Raw genomic sequence first — 13,296 nt, 5'->3', positions numbered from 1 at the left:
TAAGGGTTAACATGAACGATGTTGACGAGATGCAGACTGGACTGATAAGAGTTAACATGAAGGACGTTGATGAGATGCAGATAGAGGATAAGGGTTAACATGAAGGATGTTGATGAGATGCAGACAGAGGATAAGGGTTAACATGAAGGATGTTGATGAGATGCAGACGGAGGATAAGGGTTAACATGAAGGATGTTGATGAGATGCAGACGGAGGATAAGGGTTAACATGAAGGATGTTGATGAGATGCAGACAGAGGATAAGGGTCAACATGAAGGATGTTGATGAGATGCAGACAGAGGATAAGGGTTAACATGAAGGATGTTGATGAGATGCAGACGGAGGATAAGGGTTAACATGAAGGATGTTGATGAGATGCAGACAGAGGATAAGGGTCAACATGAAGGATGTTGATGAGATGCAGACAGAGGATAAGGGTTAACATGAAGGATGTTGATGAGATGCAGACAGAGGATAAGGGTCAACATGAAGGATGTTGATGAGATGCAGACAGAGGATAAGGGTTAACATGAAGGATGTTGATGAGATGCAGACAGAGGATAAGGGTCAACATGAAGGACGTTGATGAGATGCAGACTGGACTGATAAGGGTCAACATGAAGGATGTTGATGAGATGCAGACAGAGGATAAGGGTCAACATGAAGGATGTTGATGAGATGCAGACAGAGGATAAGGGTTAACATGAAGGATGTTGATGAGATGCAGACAGAGGATAAGGGTTAACATGAAGGATGTTGATGAGATGCAGACTGGACTGATAAGGGTCAACATGAAGGATGTTGATGAGATGCAGACGGAGGATAAGGGTTAACATGAAGGATGTTGATGAGATGCAGACGGAGGATAAGGGTTAACATGAAGGATGTTGATGAGATGCAGACGGAGGATAAGGGTTAACATGAAGGATGTTGATGAGATGCAGACAGAGGAAAAGGGTCAACATGAAGGATGTTGATGAGATGCAGACAGAGGATAAGGGTTAACATGAAGGATGTTGATGAGATGCAGATGGAGGATAAGGGTTAACATGAAGGATGTTGATGAGATGCAGACAGAGGATAAGGGTCAACATGAAGGATGTTGATGAGATGCAGACAGAGGATAAGGGTCAACATGAAGGATGTTGATGAGATGCAGACTGGACTGATAAGGGTCAACATGAAGGACGTTGATGAGATGCAGACTGAGGATAAGGGTCAACATGAAGGATGTTGATGAGATGCAGACAGAGGATAAGGGTTAACATGAAGGATGTTGATGAGATGCAGACGGAGGATAAGGGTTAACATGAAGGATGTTGATGAGATGCAGACTGAGGATAAGGGTTAACATGAAGGATGTTGATGAGAAAAAGACTGGACTGATAAGGGTTAACATGAAGGACGTTGATGAGATGCAGACAGAGGATAAGGGTTAACATGAAGGATGTTGATGAGATGCAGACAGAGGATAAGGGTCAACATGAAGGATGTTGATGAGATGCAGTCGGAGGATAAGGGTCAACATGAAGGATGTTGATGAGATGCAGTCGGAGGATAAGGGTTAACATGAAGGATGTTGATGAGATGCAGACAGAGGATAAGGGTTAACATGAAGGATGTTGATGAGATGCAGTCGGAGGATAAGGGTTAACATGAAGGATGTTAATGAGATGCAGACAGAGGATAAGGGTCAACATGAAGGATGTTGATGAGATGCAGACAGAGGATAAGGGTTAACATGAAGGATGTTGATGAGATGCAGACAGAGGATAAGGGTCAACATGAAGGATGTTGATGAGATGCAGACTGGACTGATAAGGGTTAACATGAAGGATGTTGATGAGATGCAGACGGAGGATAAGGGTTAACATGAAGGATGTTGATGAGATGCAGACGGAGGATAAGGGTTAACATGAAGGATGTTGATGAGATGCAGACGGAGGATAAGGGTCAACATGAAGGATGTTGATGAGATGCAGACGGAGGATAAGGGTTAACATGAAGGATGTTGATGAGATGCAGACAGACAGAGGATAAGGGTCAACATGAAGGATGTTGATGAGATGCAGACAGAGGATAAGGGTTAACATGAAGGATGTTGATGAGATGCAGACGGTCAGGGTTAACATGAAGGATGTTGATGAGATGCAGACAGAGGATAGGGTCAACATGAAGGATGTTGATGAGATGCAGACAGAGGATAAGGGTTAACATGAAGGATGTTGATGAGATGCAGACGGAGGATAAGGGTTAACATGAAGGATGTTGATGAGATGCAGACTGGACTGATAAGGGTCAACATGAAGGGCGTTGATGAGATGCAGACTGAGGATCAGGGTCAACATGAAGGATGTTGATGAGATGCAGACAGAGGATAAGGGTTAACATGAAGGATGTTGATGAGATGCAGACGGAGGATAAGGGTTAACATGAAGGATGTTGATGAGATGCAGACTGGACTGATAAGGGATAACATGAAGGATGTTGATGAGATGCAGACTGAGGATAAGGGTTAACATGAAGGATGTTGATGAGATGCAGACTGGACTGATAAGGGTTAACATGAAGGACGTTGATGAGATGCAGACAGAGGATCGGGTTAACATGAAGGATGTTGATGAGATGCAGACAGAGGATAAGGGTCAACATGAAGGATGTTGATGAGATGCAGTCGGAGGATAAGGGTCAACATGAAGGATGTTGATGAGATGCAGTCGGAGGATAAGGGTTAACATGACGGATGTTGATGAGATGCAGACAGAGGATAAGGGTTAACATGAAGGATGTTGATGAGATGCAGTCGGAGGATAAGGGTTAACATGAAGGATGTTGATGAGATGCAGACAGAGGATAAGGGTTAACATGAAGGATGTTGATGAGATGCAGACAGAGGATAAGGGTCAACATGAAGGATGTTGATGAGATGCAGATGGAGGATAAGGGTTAACATGAAGGATGTTGATGAGATGCAGATGGAGATTAATGGTTAACATGAAGGATGTTGATGAGATGCAGACAGAGGATAAGGGTTAACCTGAAGGATGTTGATGAGATGCAGACTGGACTGAAGGGTTAACATGAAGGATGTTGATGAGATGCAGACTGGACTGATAAGGGTTAACATGAAGGATGTTGATGAGATGCAGACTGAGGATAAGGGTTAACATGAAGGATGTTGATGAGATGCAGATGGAGGATAAGGGTTAACATGAAGGATGTTGATGAGATGCAGATGGAGGATAAGGGTTAACATGAAGGATGTTGATGAGATGCAGATGGAGATTAATGGTTAACATGAAGGATGTTGATGAGATGCAGACAGAGGATAAGGGTTAACATGAAGGATGTTGATGAGATGCAGACAGAGGATAAGGGTCAACAGGAAGGATGTTGATGAGATGCAGACTGGACTGATAAGGGTTAACATGAAGGATGTTGATGAGATGCAGTCGGAGGATAAGGGTTAACATGAAGGATGTTGATGAGATGCAGACTGAGGATAAGGGTTAACATGAAGGATGTTGATGAGATGCAGATGGAGATTAATGGTTAACATGAAGGATGTTGATGAGATGCAGACTGGACTGATAAGGGTCAACATGAAGGACGTTGATGAGATGCAGACTGAGGATAAGGGTCAACATGAAGGATGTTGATGAGATGCAGACAGAGGATAAGGGTTAACATGAAGGATGTTGATGAGATGCAGACGGAGGATAAGGGTTAACATGAAGGATGTTGATGAGATGCAGACTGAGGATAAGGGTTAACATGAAGGATGTTGATGAGATGCAGACTGGACTGATAAGGGTTAACATGAAGGACGTTGATGAGATGCAGACAGAGGATAAGGGTTAACATGAAGGATGTTGATGAGATGCAGACAGAGGATAAGGGTCAACATGAAGGATGTTGATGAGATGCAGTCGGAGGATAAGGGTCAACATGAAGGATGTTGATGAGATGCAGTCGGAGGATAAGGGTTAACATGAAGGATGTTGATGAGATGCAGACAGAGGATAAGGGTTAACATGAAGGATGTTGATGAGATGCAGTCGGAGGATAAGGGTTAACATGAAGGATGTTAATGAGATGCAGACTGGATAAGGGTCAACATGAAGGATGTTGATGAGATGCAGACAGAGGATAAGGGTTAACATGAAGGATGTTGATGAGATGCAGACAGAGGATAAGGGTCAACATGAAGGATGTTGATGAGATGCAGACTGGACTGATAAGGGTTAACATGAAGGATGTTGATGAGATGCAGTCGGAGGATAAGGGTTAACATGAAGGATGTTGATGAGATGCAGACTGAGGATAAGGGTTAACATGAAGGATGTTGATGAGATGCAGACGGAGGATAAGGGTTAACATGAAGGATGTTGATGAGATGCAGACGGAGGATAAGGGTTAACATGAAGGATGTTGATGAGATGCAGACGGAGGATAAGGGTCAACATGAAGGATGTTGATGAGATGCAGACGGAGGATAAGGGTTAACATGAAGGATGTTGATGAGATGCAGACAGAGGATAAGGGTCAACATGAAGGATGTTGATGAGATGCAGACAGAGGATAAGGGTTAACATGAAGGATGTTGATGAGATGCAGACGGAGGATAAGGGTTAACATGAAGGATGTTGATGAGATGCAGACAGAGGATAAGGGTCAACATGAAGGATGTTGATGAGATGCAGACAGAGGATAAGGGTTAACATGAAGGATGTTGATGAGATGCAGACGGAGGATAAGGGTTAACATGAAGGATGTTGATGAGATGCAGACTGGACTGATAAGGGTCAACATGAAGGACGTTGATGAGATGCAGACTGAGGATAAGGGTCAACATGAAGGATGTTGATGAGATGCAGACAGAGGATAAGGGTTAACATGAAGGATGTTGATGAGATGCAGACGGAGGATAAGGGTTAACATGAAGGATGTTGATGAGATGCAGACTGGACTGATAAGGGATAACATGAAGGATGTTGATGAGATGCAGACTGAGGATAAGGGTTAACATGAAGGATGTTGATGAGATGCAGACTGGACTGATAAGGGTTAACATGAAGGACGTTGATGAGATGCAGACAGAGGATAAGGGTTAACATGAAGGATGTTGATGAGATGCAGACAGAGGATAAGGGTCAACATGAAGGATGTTGATGAGATGCAGTCGGAGGATAAGGGTCAACATGAAGGATGTTGATGAGATGCAGTCGGAGGATAAGGGTTAACATGACGGATGTTGATGAGATGCAGACAGAGGATAAGGGTTAACATGAAGGATGTTGATGAGATGCAGTCGGAGGATAAGGGTTAACATGAAGGATGTTGATGAGATGCAGACAGAGGATAGGGTTAACATGAAGGATGTTGATGAGATGCAGACAGAGGATAAGGGTCAACATGAAGGATGTTGATGAGATGCAGATGGAGGATAAGGGTTAACATGAAGGATGTTGATGAGATGCAGATGGAGATTAATGGTTAACATGAAGGATGTTGATGAGATGCAGACAGAGGATAAGGGTTAACCTGAAGGATGTTGATGAGATGCAGACTGGACTGATAAGGGTTAACATGAAGGATGTTGATGAGATGCAGACTGGACTGATAAGGGTTAACATGAAGGATGTTGATGAGATGCAGACTGAGGATAAGGGTTAACATGAAGGATGTTGATGAGATGCAGATGGAGGATAAGGTTAACATGAAGGATGTTGATGAGATGCAGATGGAGGATAAGGGTTAACATGAAGGATGTTGATGAGATGCAGATGGAGATTAATGGTTAACATGAAGGATGTTGATGAGATGCAGACAGAGGATAAGGGTTAACATGAAGGATGTTGATGAGATGCAGACAGAGGATAAGGGTCAACATGAAGGATGTTGATGAGATGCAGACTGGACTGATAAGGGTTAACATGAAGGATGTTGATGAGATGCAGTCGGAGGATAAGGGTTAACATGAAGGATGTTGATGAGATGCAGACTGAGGATAAGGGTTAACATGAAGGATGTTGATGAGATGCAGATGGAGGATAAGGGTTAACATGAAGGATGTTGATGAGATGCAGATGGAGGATAAGGGTTAACATGAAGGATGTTGATGAGATGCAGATGGAGGATAATGGTTAACATGAAGGATGTTGATGAGATGCAGATGGAGGATAATGGTTAACATGAAGGATGTTGATGAGATGCAGATGGAGTATAAGGGTTAACATGAAGGATGTTGATGAGATGCAGACTGATGATAATGGTTAACATGAAGGATGTTGATGAGATGCAGACTGAGGATAAGGGTTAACATGAAGGATGTTGATGAGATGCAGATGGAGGATAAGGGTTAACATGAAGGATGTTGATGAGATGCAGACTGGACTGATAAGAGTTAACATGAAGGATGTTGATGAGATGCAGACGGAGGGTAAGAAGCAGACGCGTGTGGACAGAGGACAATGTGTCCAGCTGTGTGATAATTGCAGCTGTAGAAGCAGCAGCGGCAGACAGACAGACATTCTGCGTGTGTTTTAGTTATCACTACCATTATCATAATCAGGATCTACATCTAGCTCTGTCATTAAGGCTGCACACACAGGGGAGAGGGAGGGACGAAGATGTTGTCTGTCTGTCTGATGTAAAGATGAAAAAAGAGAGTATTGAGAGAATGAGACAGGGGGATTCCCCAATGAAAGCAAGGGGAGAGAGATTGAGGAGAAAAACACATTGAATGATAAAAAAAGAAAGGGTGTGAATTGAAAGGGAATACAGAGGAAACCAGTGAAGAAGAGAGAGGGGAAGGAAGAGAGAGAGGCAGAGTGGCCAAGCATATTCATAGAGTAATGGGCCTCTCTCTCTAAGTCTAATGAGGGAGCTAATTAGAACTGGAGAGTGATGGGGGATGTGCTGCATGTTCATCTCCTCCATTTTGTCTCAGAGGCTGTGTGTGTGAGAGTGTGTTTGCACAACTGAATCAATGCATGGTGCATCTCTATTCTTATTGGCGCATCTCTATTTTCTATTCCTGTCGGCAAGTTAAACAAATCCACCTGTTCTGTTATGCGGATGACACACAGCTCTATCAGACCCAGTGACCAAGCTAGTGTGGCTACACTTCACATGTCTCTTGCTGACATCAAATGTTGGATGTCGGACAATTTTCTCCAGCTCATGAGAATAAATCTTAGGTTGTTGTATTTGGCCCCCACCTTGCTAGAACCCAGATTGTAAATGACCTTGGTCATTTGTCTACCAAAGTCAAAACTACTGACAAAAGCCTTGGTGTCTTCTTTGACCCTTTACCTAAACCTTGAACTGCAAGTACTGCTTTTATCATCTAAAAAATATAGCTATGTCTTTTATTTCAGTCACTGATCTGGCAAAGTTATACTTGCTTTTATTTCCTCACAACTAGATTACTGTAGCTCGTTGTAGACATGTCTCAGAAATCACTCCATCATCTACAAAATGCTGCAGCTCGGCTTTTAACAGAATGTTACCATATTACCACACCTATTTTAGCTTGGCTACCAGTCACGTTTAAGCCTAGGCTTGGTTTAGCCCCGTCCTATATCTCAGATCCTTTATCTCCCTACGAGCCAGGACGCAGCCGGAGATCCTCTGAAGGGACCTGTTGATCATTCCAAGTCCAGGTTGAAAACGAAAGGAGACCAGACATTTGCCATTAGGGCCCCTAGACTTTGGAATGTTCTGCCAGAGCAGATCAGGCTCGCAGATTCAGTGCATCTTTTGAAATCCCTTCTGAAGACCCACTTTTATAAAGGTGCTTTTAATGTGTGATTTGAATGAGCCGTCTTGTTTCATTCTCCTTCCTCCTGTCTTTGTTTCTTTGATTGCACTTTCATTGTATTATTTTATGATGTGAAGCACTTCGCTACCTGTATCGAAAAGCACTATACAAATAAATAATAATGATTACAAGCAGAGTATGAATCTCCTCCCATCACCAACCCGCCCTCTCTCTCTCTCTCTATCTCTCTCTCACTTTCTCTCTCTCTCTCTCTCTCTCTCTCTCTCTCTCTCTTCTCTCTCTCTCTCTCTCTCTCTCTCTCTCTCTCTCTGCATTCACCATCCCTCCCTACCACACAACCTCAAGTCTAGCTCCCTCCCTCCAGTCTTACCATCCTCCAGTGTGGTAGCGTTGATCTCACTGCTAGAGGGGCCAGTACCAGCCCTGTTGAAGGCCTGGACCACCACTCCATACTGGGCAAACTTCTTCAAGTTGTCCAGAGTGTACACCTCGCTGTCCCCTGTGGCCTTCATCTCCACAATGCTGTACTGGCCGTTACTGCCCGGCCCGTTCTCACGGTAACCAATCTGGTAGCCCCGGATCACCCCGTTCTGAAGCTCCTTCCTGGGGGCCTGAGAGGGAGAGGCAGAGGACAGCTCTGTCAGGACGCTGACTGGAGATCAATGATGGTTATTTTGTATGTCTCAGTTGTTATGGTATTATAGCATGAAGGAAAAGAGGCATGATGGTTAATGACGTTTACCCTCCATGTGACCCGTATGCTCTGCGACGTCATTGGATGGAGGATCACGTCCATAGGGGGCCCATCAGGTTCTGTTGACGTGAGATGTTGAAATGAGGGTTTCAATGACACCAAACAAGACAGCATTTTAATTAGGGGTGTGTTTGTGCGTGTGTGTGTGTGTATATATTAGTGTGTGTTAGACTTACGTGCTTCCTCAGTGCTGATGGTGAGCTCCTTGCTAGGCTGGCTGCGTCCGATCTTGTTGAAGGAGTACATGCGGATGCTGTAGACACAGGCAGGGTGCAGCTCCACGATGTTAGCCTGGTTGTTAGTGGGGGAGATGTTCCTGGTGGTGTACTTGTGATCCCAAGTATCTGTAACAAATAGAAGCAGATAGAGAGGACATTAGAGGACCAGAGAAAAGGGAGTTAGATTGAGGACAATAGGGATGCGAGGGTTTACAGGGTTGGACTGGTTGGACTCGTACCAGACTTGTTCTTATACTCAATGTCGTAGCTGGTGATGATGCTGTTGCCGTCGAACCTCTGGATCCAGCGCAGGTTCATACTGCGGTCCTTCACCTCTCTCACCTCCAACTCAGGAGGGTCAGGAGGCTCTGTGTGTGTGAGTGGAGGATGTTAGGTATCAATTTGACCTCAATCGCTGGTCGGCCAACAGTGAGCCTATGTGCAGTAATAGCAGAGTGCGAGAGATAGGCACCTTGCACGGTAAGCTGGATGAGTCCTCGCCCCTCTCCATATGAGTTGATGGCGTGGCAGGAGAAGAAGACTGAGTCCCCGCGCTCTGCTGGCTTCAGCTGCATGGGGACAGCAACACACATAGAAGACAGAGAGACGGCATGGAATATTTAGTGGTCAAAACTACCCAGCATACACTACTGTACCCTTTAGTACTTTCATCTCAACTTAATTGAGCTCTGTTCTAAATTCTAATGCTCTTCAATTTCAATTCTCTCTCAATATTTTGCCCTCTTTCATCAGTGTCTAACCTTGAGCGTGGAGATGACCTCGTCCCCTTTCTTGTTGATGGTGATGGAGTAGCGGGGGTTCCTCTCGGCGTCGATGACGGTGTCGCCCCTCTCCCAGCGGATGATGATGGGCTGCTCTCCCCGCGCTGTGCAGTTCAGCTCCTTCACCTGGCCCTTGATGGCCATAGTGGTGTTGGGGTGTGACGTGATCATGGCTGGAACTGGAGACACACACAGAGAGATATTCATGAATATTATAAATAGATATGGCAAAATGAGAGAAGGAAAGAGGGATGGGTATTTGAAAAATCAAGGAACTGTACAGGTGTGTAGAAAATAGAAATTGACCCTCCATCACTATCTGTTTTCATTTCACGCTCCGAGCCCTCGTGGCCCTCCCGCCCCCCCTCCTCTCTTCCCCACCTCTCTCCCCTCCCTTCCCCCCCCTCCTCTCTTCCCCACCTCTCTCCTCCTCCTCTCTTCCCCACCTCTCTCCTCCTCCTCTCTTCCCCACCTCTCTCCTCCTCCTCTCTTCCCCACCTCTCTCCTCCTCCTCTCTTCCCCACCTCTCCTCCTCCTCTCTTCCCCACCTCTCTCCTCCTCCTCTCTTCCCCACTCTCTCCTCCTCCTCTCTTCCCCACCTCTCTCCTCCTCCTCTCTCCTCCTCCTCTCTTCCCCACTCTCTCTCTCCCCTCCTCTCTTCCCCACCTCTCTCCTCTCTCCTCCTCTCTTCCCCACCTCTCTCCTCCTCCTCCTCTCTTCCCCACCTCTCTCCTCCTCCCCTCTTCCTCTCCGCCGGCATGGGTTATTGATCTGAGGGGTTCCTGCTGTTTTGTTTTCATCACCAATTAATATAATAATAATAATATATGCCATTTAGCAGACGCTTTTATCCAAAGCGACTTACAGTCATGTGTGCATACATCAGAACCTTTCTTTTCTTCAAACCACACACAGGACAGACAGGACAGCCAAGACACACAGGACAGACAGGACAGCCAAGACACACAGGACAGACAGGACAGCCAAGACACACAGGACAGACAGGACAGCCAAGACACACAGGACAGACAGGACACACAGGACAGACAGGACACACAGGACAGACAGGACACACAGGACAGCCAGGACACACAGGACACACAGGACAGCCAGGACACACAGGACACACAGGGACAGCCAGGACACACAGGACACACAGGACACACAGGACACACAGGACAGCCAGGACACACAGGACACACAGGACAGCCAGGACACACAGGACACACAGGACAGCCAGGACACACAGGACACACAGGACACACAGGACAGCCAGGACACACAGGACACACAGGACAGCCAGGACACACAGGACACACAGGACAGCCAGGACACACAGGACACACAGGACAGCCAGGACACACAGGACAGCCAGGACACACAGGACACACAGGACAGCCAGGACACACAGGACACACAGGACAGCCAGGACACACAGGACAGCCAGGACACACAGGACACACAGGACAGCCAGGACACACAGGACAGCCAGGACACACAGGACACACAGGACGGCCAGGACACACAGGACACACAGGACAGCACAGGACACACAGGACAGCCAGGACAGGACACACAGGACACACAGGACAGCCAGGACACACAGGACACACAGGACAGCCAGGACACACAGGACAGCCAGGACACACAGGACACACAGGACAGCCAGGACACACAGGACACACAGGACAGCCAGGACACACAGGACACACAGGACAGCCAAGACACTGGGCCTGGGTCAAACAGGAGGGGAGAACCAAGCTCAGCCAGGGCCTGGGTCAAACAGGAGGGGAGAACCAAGCTCAGCCAGGGCCTGGGTCAAACAGGAGGGGAGAACCAAGCTCAGCCAGGGCCTGGGTCAAACAGGAGGGGAGAACCAAGCTCAGGGCCTGGAGTCAAACAGAGAGGAGAACCAAGCTCAGCCAGGAGAGAGGGAGAAACAGGAGGGAGAGGACCAAGCTCAGAGGCCTGAGAGAGAGAGAGAGAGAGAGAGAGAGAGAGAGAGAGAGAGAGAGAGAGAGAGAGAGAGAGAGAGAGAGAGAGAGAGAGAGAGAGGCTACTCACTCTTGACAGTAAGAACCATGCTCTTGCTGATGTCAGAGCCCACTCCGTTGGAGGCCTGACAGAGGTAGTATCCCCGGTCATCCTCCAGGACATGACGGATCAGCAGGGAGCCGTTCCCCATGATCTGGATCCGACCAGTCAGAGGCACAGGGTGGTACTGCTGGGGGTTCCCTATACCTACATGGAGGAACGGCACGGACAGGCCAACTCAAAGTCACCCATAGTGGTCATGGTTTCTCATCTACATTATGATGTTACAGTAGAGAATAAAAATACAAAAATGGTCTAATTGTCTCTTTCATCATCAATTTGAATTGATGATGAAAATGATTATGTATTTTTGGACAAGTTATTTTACTAAGATGAATGGAAAAGTAGACAGTTAGTTAGTTGATGTCAGTGCTGCAGGGTCTTTACCTTTGGCATGTTTCCACATGACTTTGGGAGGAGGGTATCCCTCCACAGAGCAGTTGAGTACTCCTGCCTTCCCATAGATCCCATCCTGGTTGTTAGGCTGTACCACAAAGCGAGGGGGAACTGAGGTGAAAAAGGTATATTGGTTACAATCAGTATAGAATAACAGTCATTATACATGATAACATCTCTAAAATGGTGGAGGTTCTTCATTATTCACCAATAATAACTATTCATTTCAAATAACACTTATACCCAATCAGCCCTTCCCTTGATTCTTCAACACCACATATTTTTCAACCCTCTTGCTGCATCTCACCCACCACCTTTTTTAAACCACCTCCTCACATCTCTTCCCATCTCTTCCCCTCCTCCCATCTCTTCCCCTCCTCCCATCTCCTCCCATCTCTTCCCCTCCTCCCATCTCTTCCCCTCCTCCCATCTCTTCCCCTCCTCCCATCTCTTCCCATCTCTTCCCTTCCTCCCATCTCTTCCCCTCCTCCCATCTCTTCCCATCTCTTCCCTTCCTCCCATCTCTTCCCCTCCTCCCATCTCTTCCCATCTCTTCCCCTCCTCCCATCTCTTCCCCTCCTCCCATCTCTTCCCCTCCTCCCATCTCTTCCCCTCCTCCCATCTCTTCCCATCTCTTCCCCTCCTCCCATCTCTTCCCTTCCTCCCATCTCTTCCCCTCCTCCCATCTCTTCCCATCTCTTCCCTTCCTCCCATCTCTTCCCCTCCTCCCATCTCTTCCCATCCCTTCCACTTGGTAGAGCATGGCGCTTCGCCAGGGTAGTGGGTTCGATCCCAGGACCACCCATCGTAGAATGTATGCACATATGACTGTAAGTCGCTTTGGATCTCGTCTGCTAAATGGCATATATTATTATTATTATTCCCCTTCCCATATTATTCCCTTCTCCCATCTCTTCCCTCCTCCCATCTCTTCCCATCTCTTCCCTTCCTCCCATCTCTTCCCCCTCTCCCATCTCTTCCCTCTTCCCTCCCATCCTCCTCCCATCTCTTCCCCTCTTCCCTCCCCATCTCTTCCCATCTCTTCCCCTCCTCCCATCTCTTCCCCCTCCTCCCATCTCTTCCCATCTCTTCCCCTCTTCCCATCCTTCCCACTCTTCCCATATCTTCCCTTCCTCCCATCTCTTCCTCCCATCCCATCTCTTCCCTCCTCCCATCTCTTCCCTCCTCCCATCTCTTCCCCTCCTCCCATCTCTTCCCTCCTCCCATCTCTTCCCATCTCTTCCCCTCCTCCCATCTCCCCTCCTC

At 46.9% G+C, this 13,296-nt stretch overlaps 1 protein-coding gene across 2 annotated transcripts in view; it reads right to left on the bottom strand.

The window, feature by feature from the left end:
• LOC124009216 (Down syndrome cell adhesion molecule-like protein 1 homolog) overlaps positions 1-13,296 on the bottom strand; it is a 177,175-nt gene that overhangs the window by 21,295 nt on the left and 142,584 nt on the right. For both annotated transcript variants that reach the window (XM_046320786.1, XM_046320796.1), the window contains exons 10-17: positions 12,022-12,141; positions 11,605-11,781; positions 9,520-9,719; positions 9,231-9,327; positions 8,998-9,126; positions 8,717-8,884; positions 8,529-8,599; positions 8,157-8,397 (exon numbers count right to left, since the gene is read on the bottom strand). In XM_046320786.1, the coding sequence (XP_046176742.1) occupies positions 8,157-8,397; positions 8,529-8,599; positions 8,717-8,884; positions 8,998-9,126; positions 9,231-9,327; positions 9,520-9,719; positions 11,605-11,781; positions 12,022-12,141 (1,203 nt within the window). The remainder of the gene's footprint in view (positions 1-8,156; positions 8,398-8,528; positions 8,600-8,716; positions 8,885-8,997; positions 9,127-9,230; positions 9,328-9,519; positions 9,720-11,604; positions 11,782-12,021; positions 12,142-13,296) is intronic.

This window comes from Oncorhynchus gorbuscha, linkage group LG02 (genome assembly GCF_021184085.1).
Source record: "Oncorhynchus gorbuscha isolate QuinsamMale2020 ecotype Even-year linkage group LG02, OgorEven_v1.0, whole genome shotgun sequence".
Classification (NCBI taxonomy): Eukaryota; Metazoa; Chordata; class Actinopteri; order Salmoniformes; family Salmonidae; genus Oncorhynchus; species Oncorhynchus gorbuscha.
This window is presented reverse-complemented; position numbering and strand designations above follow the sequence as displayed.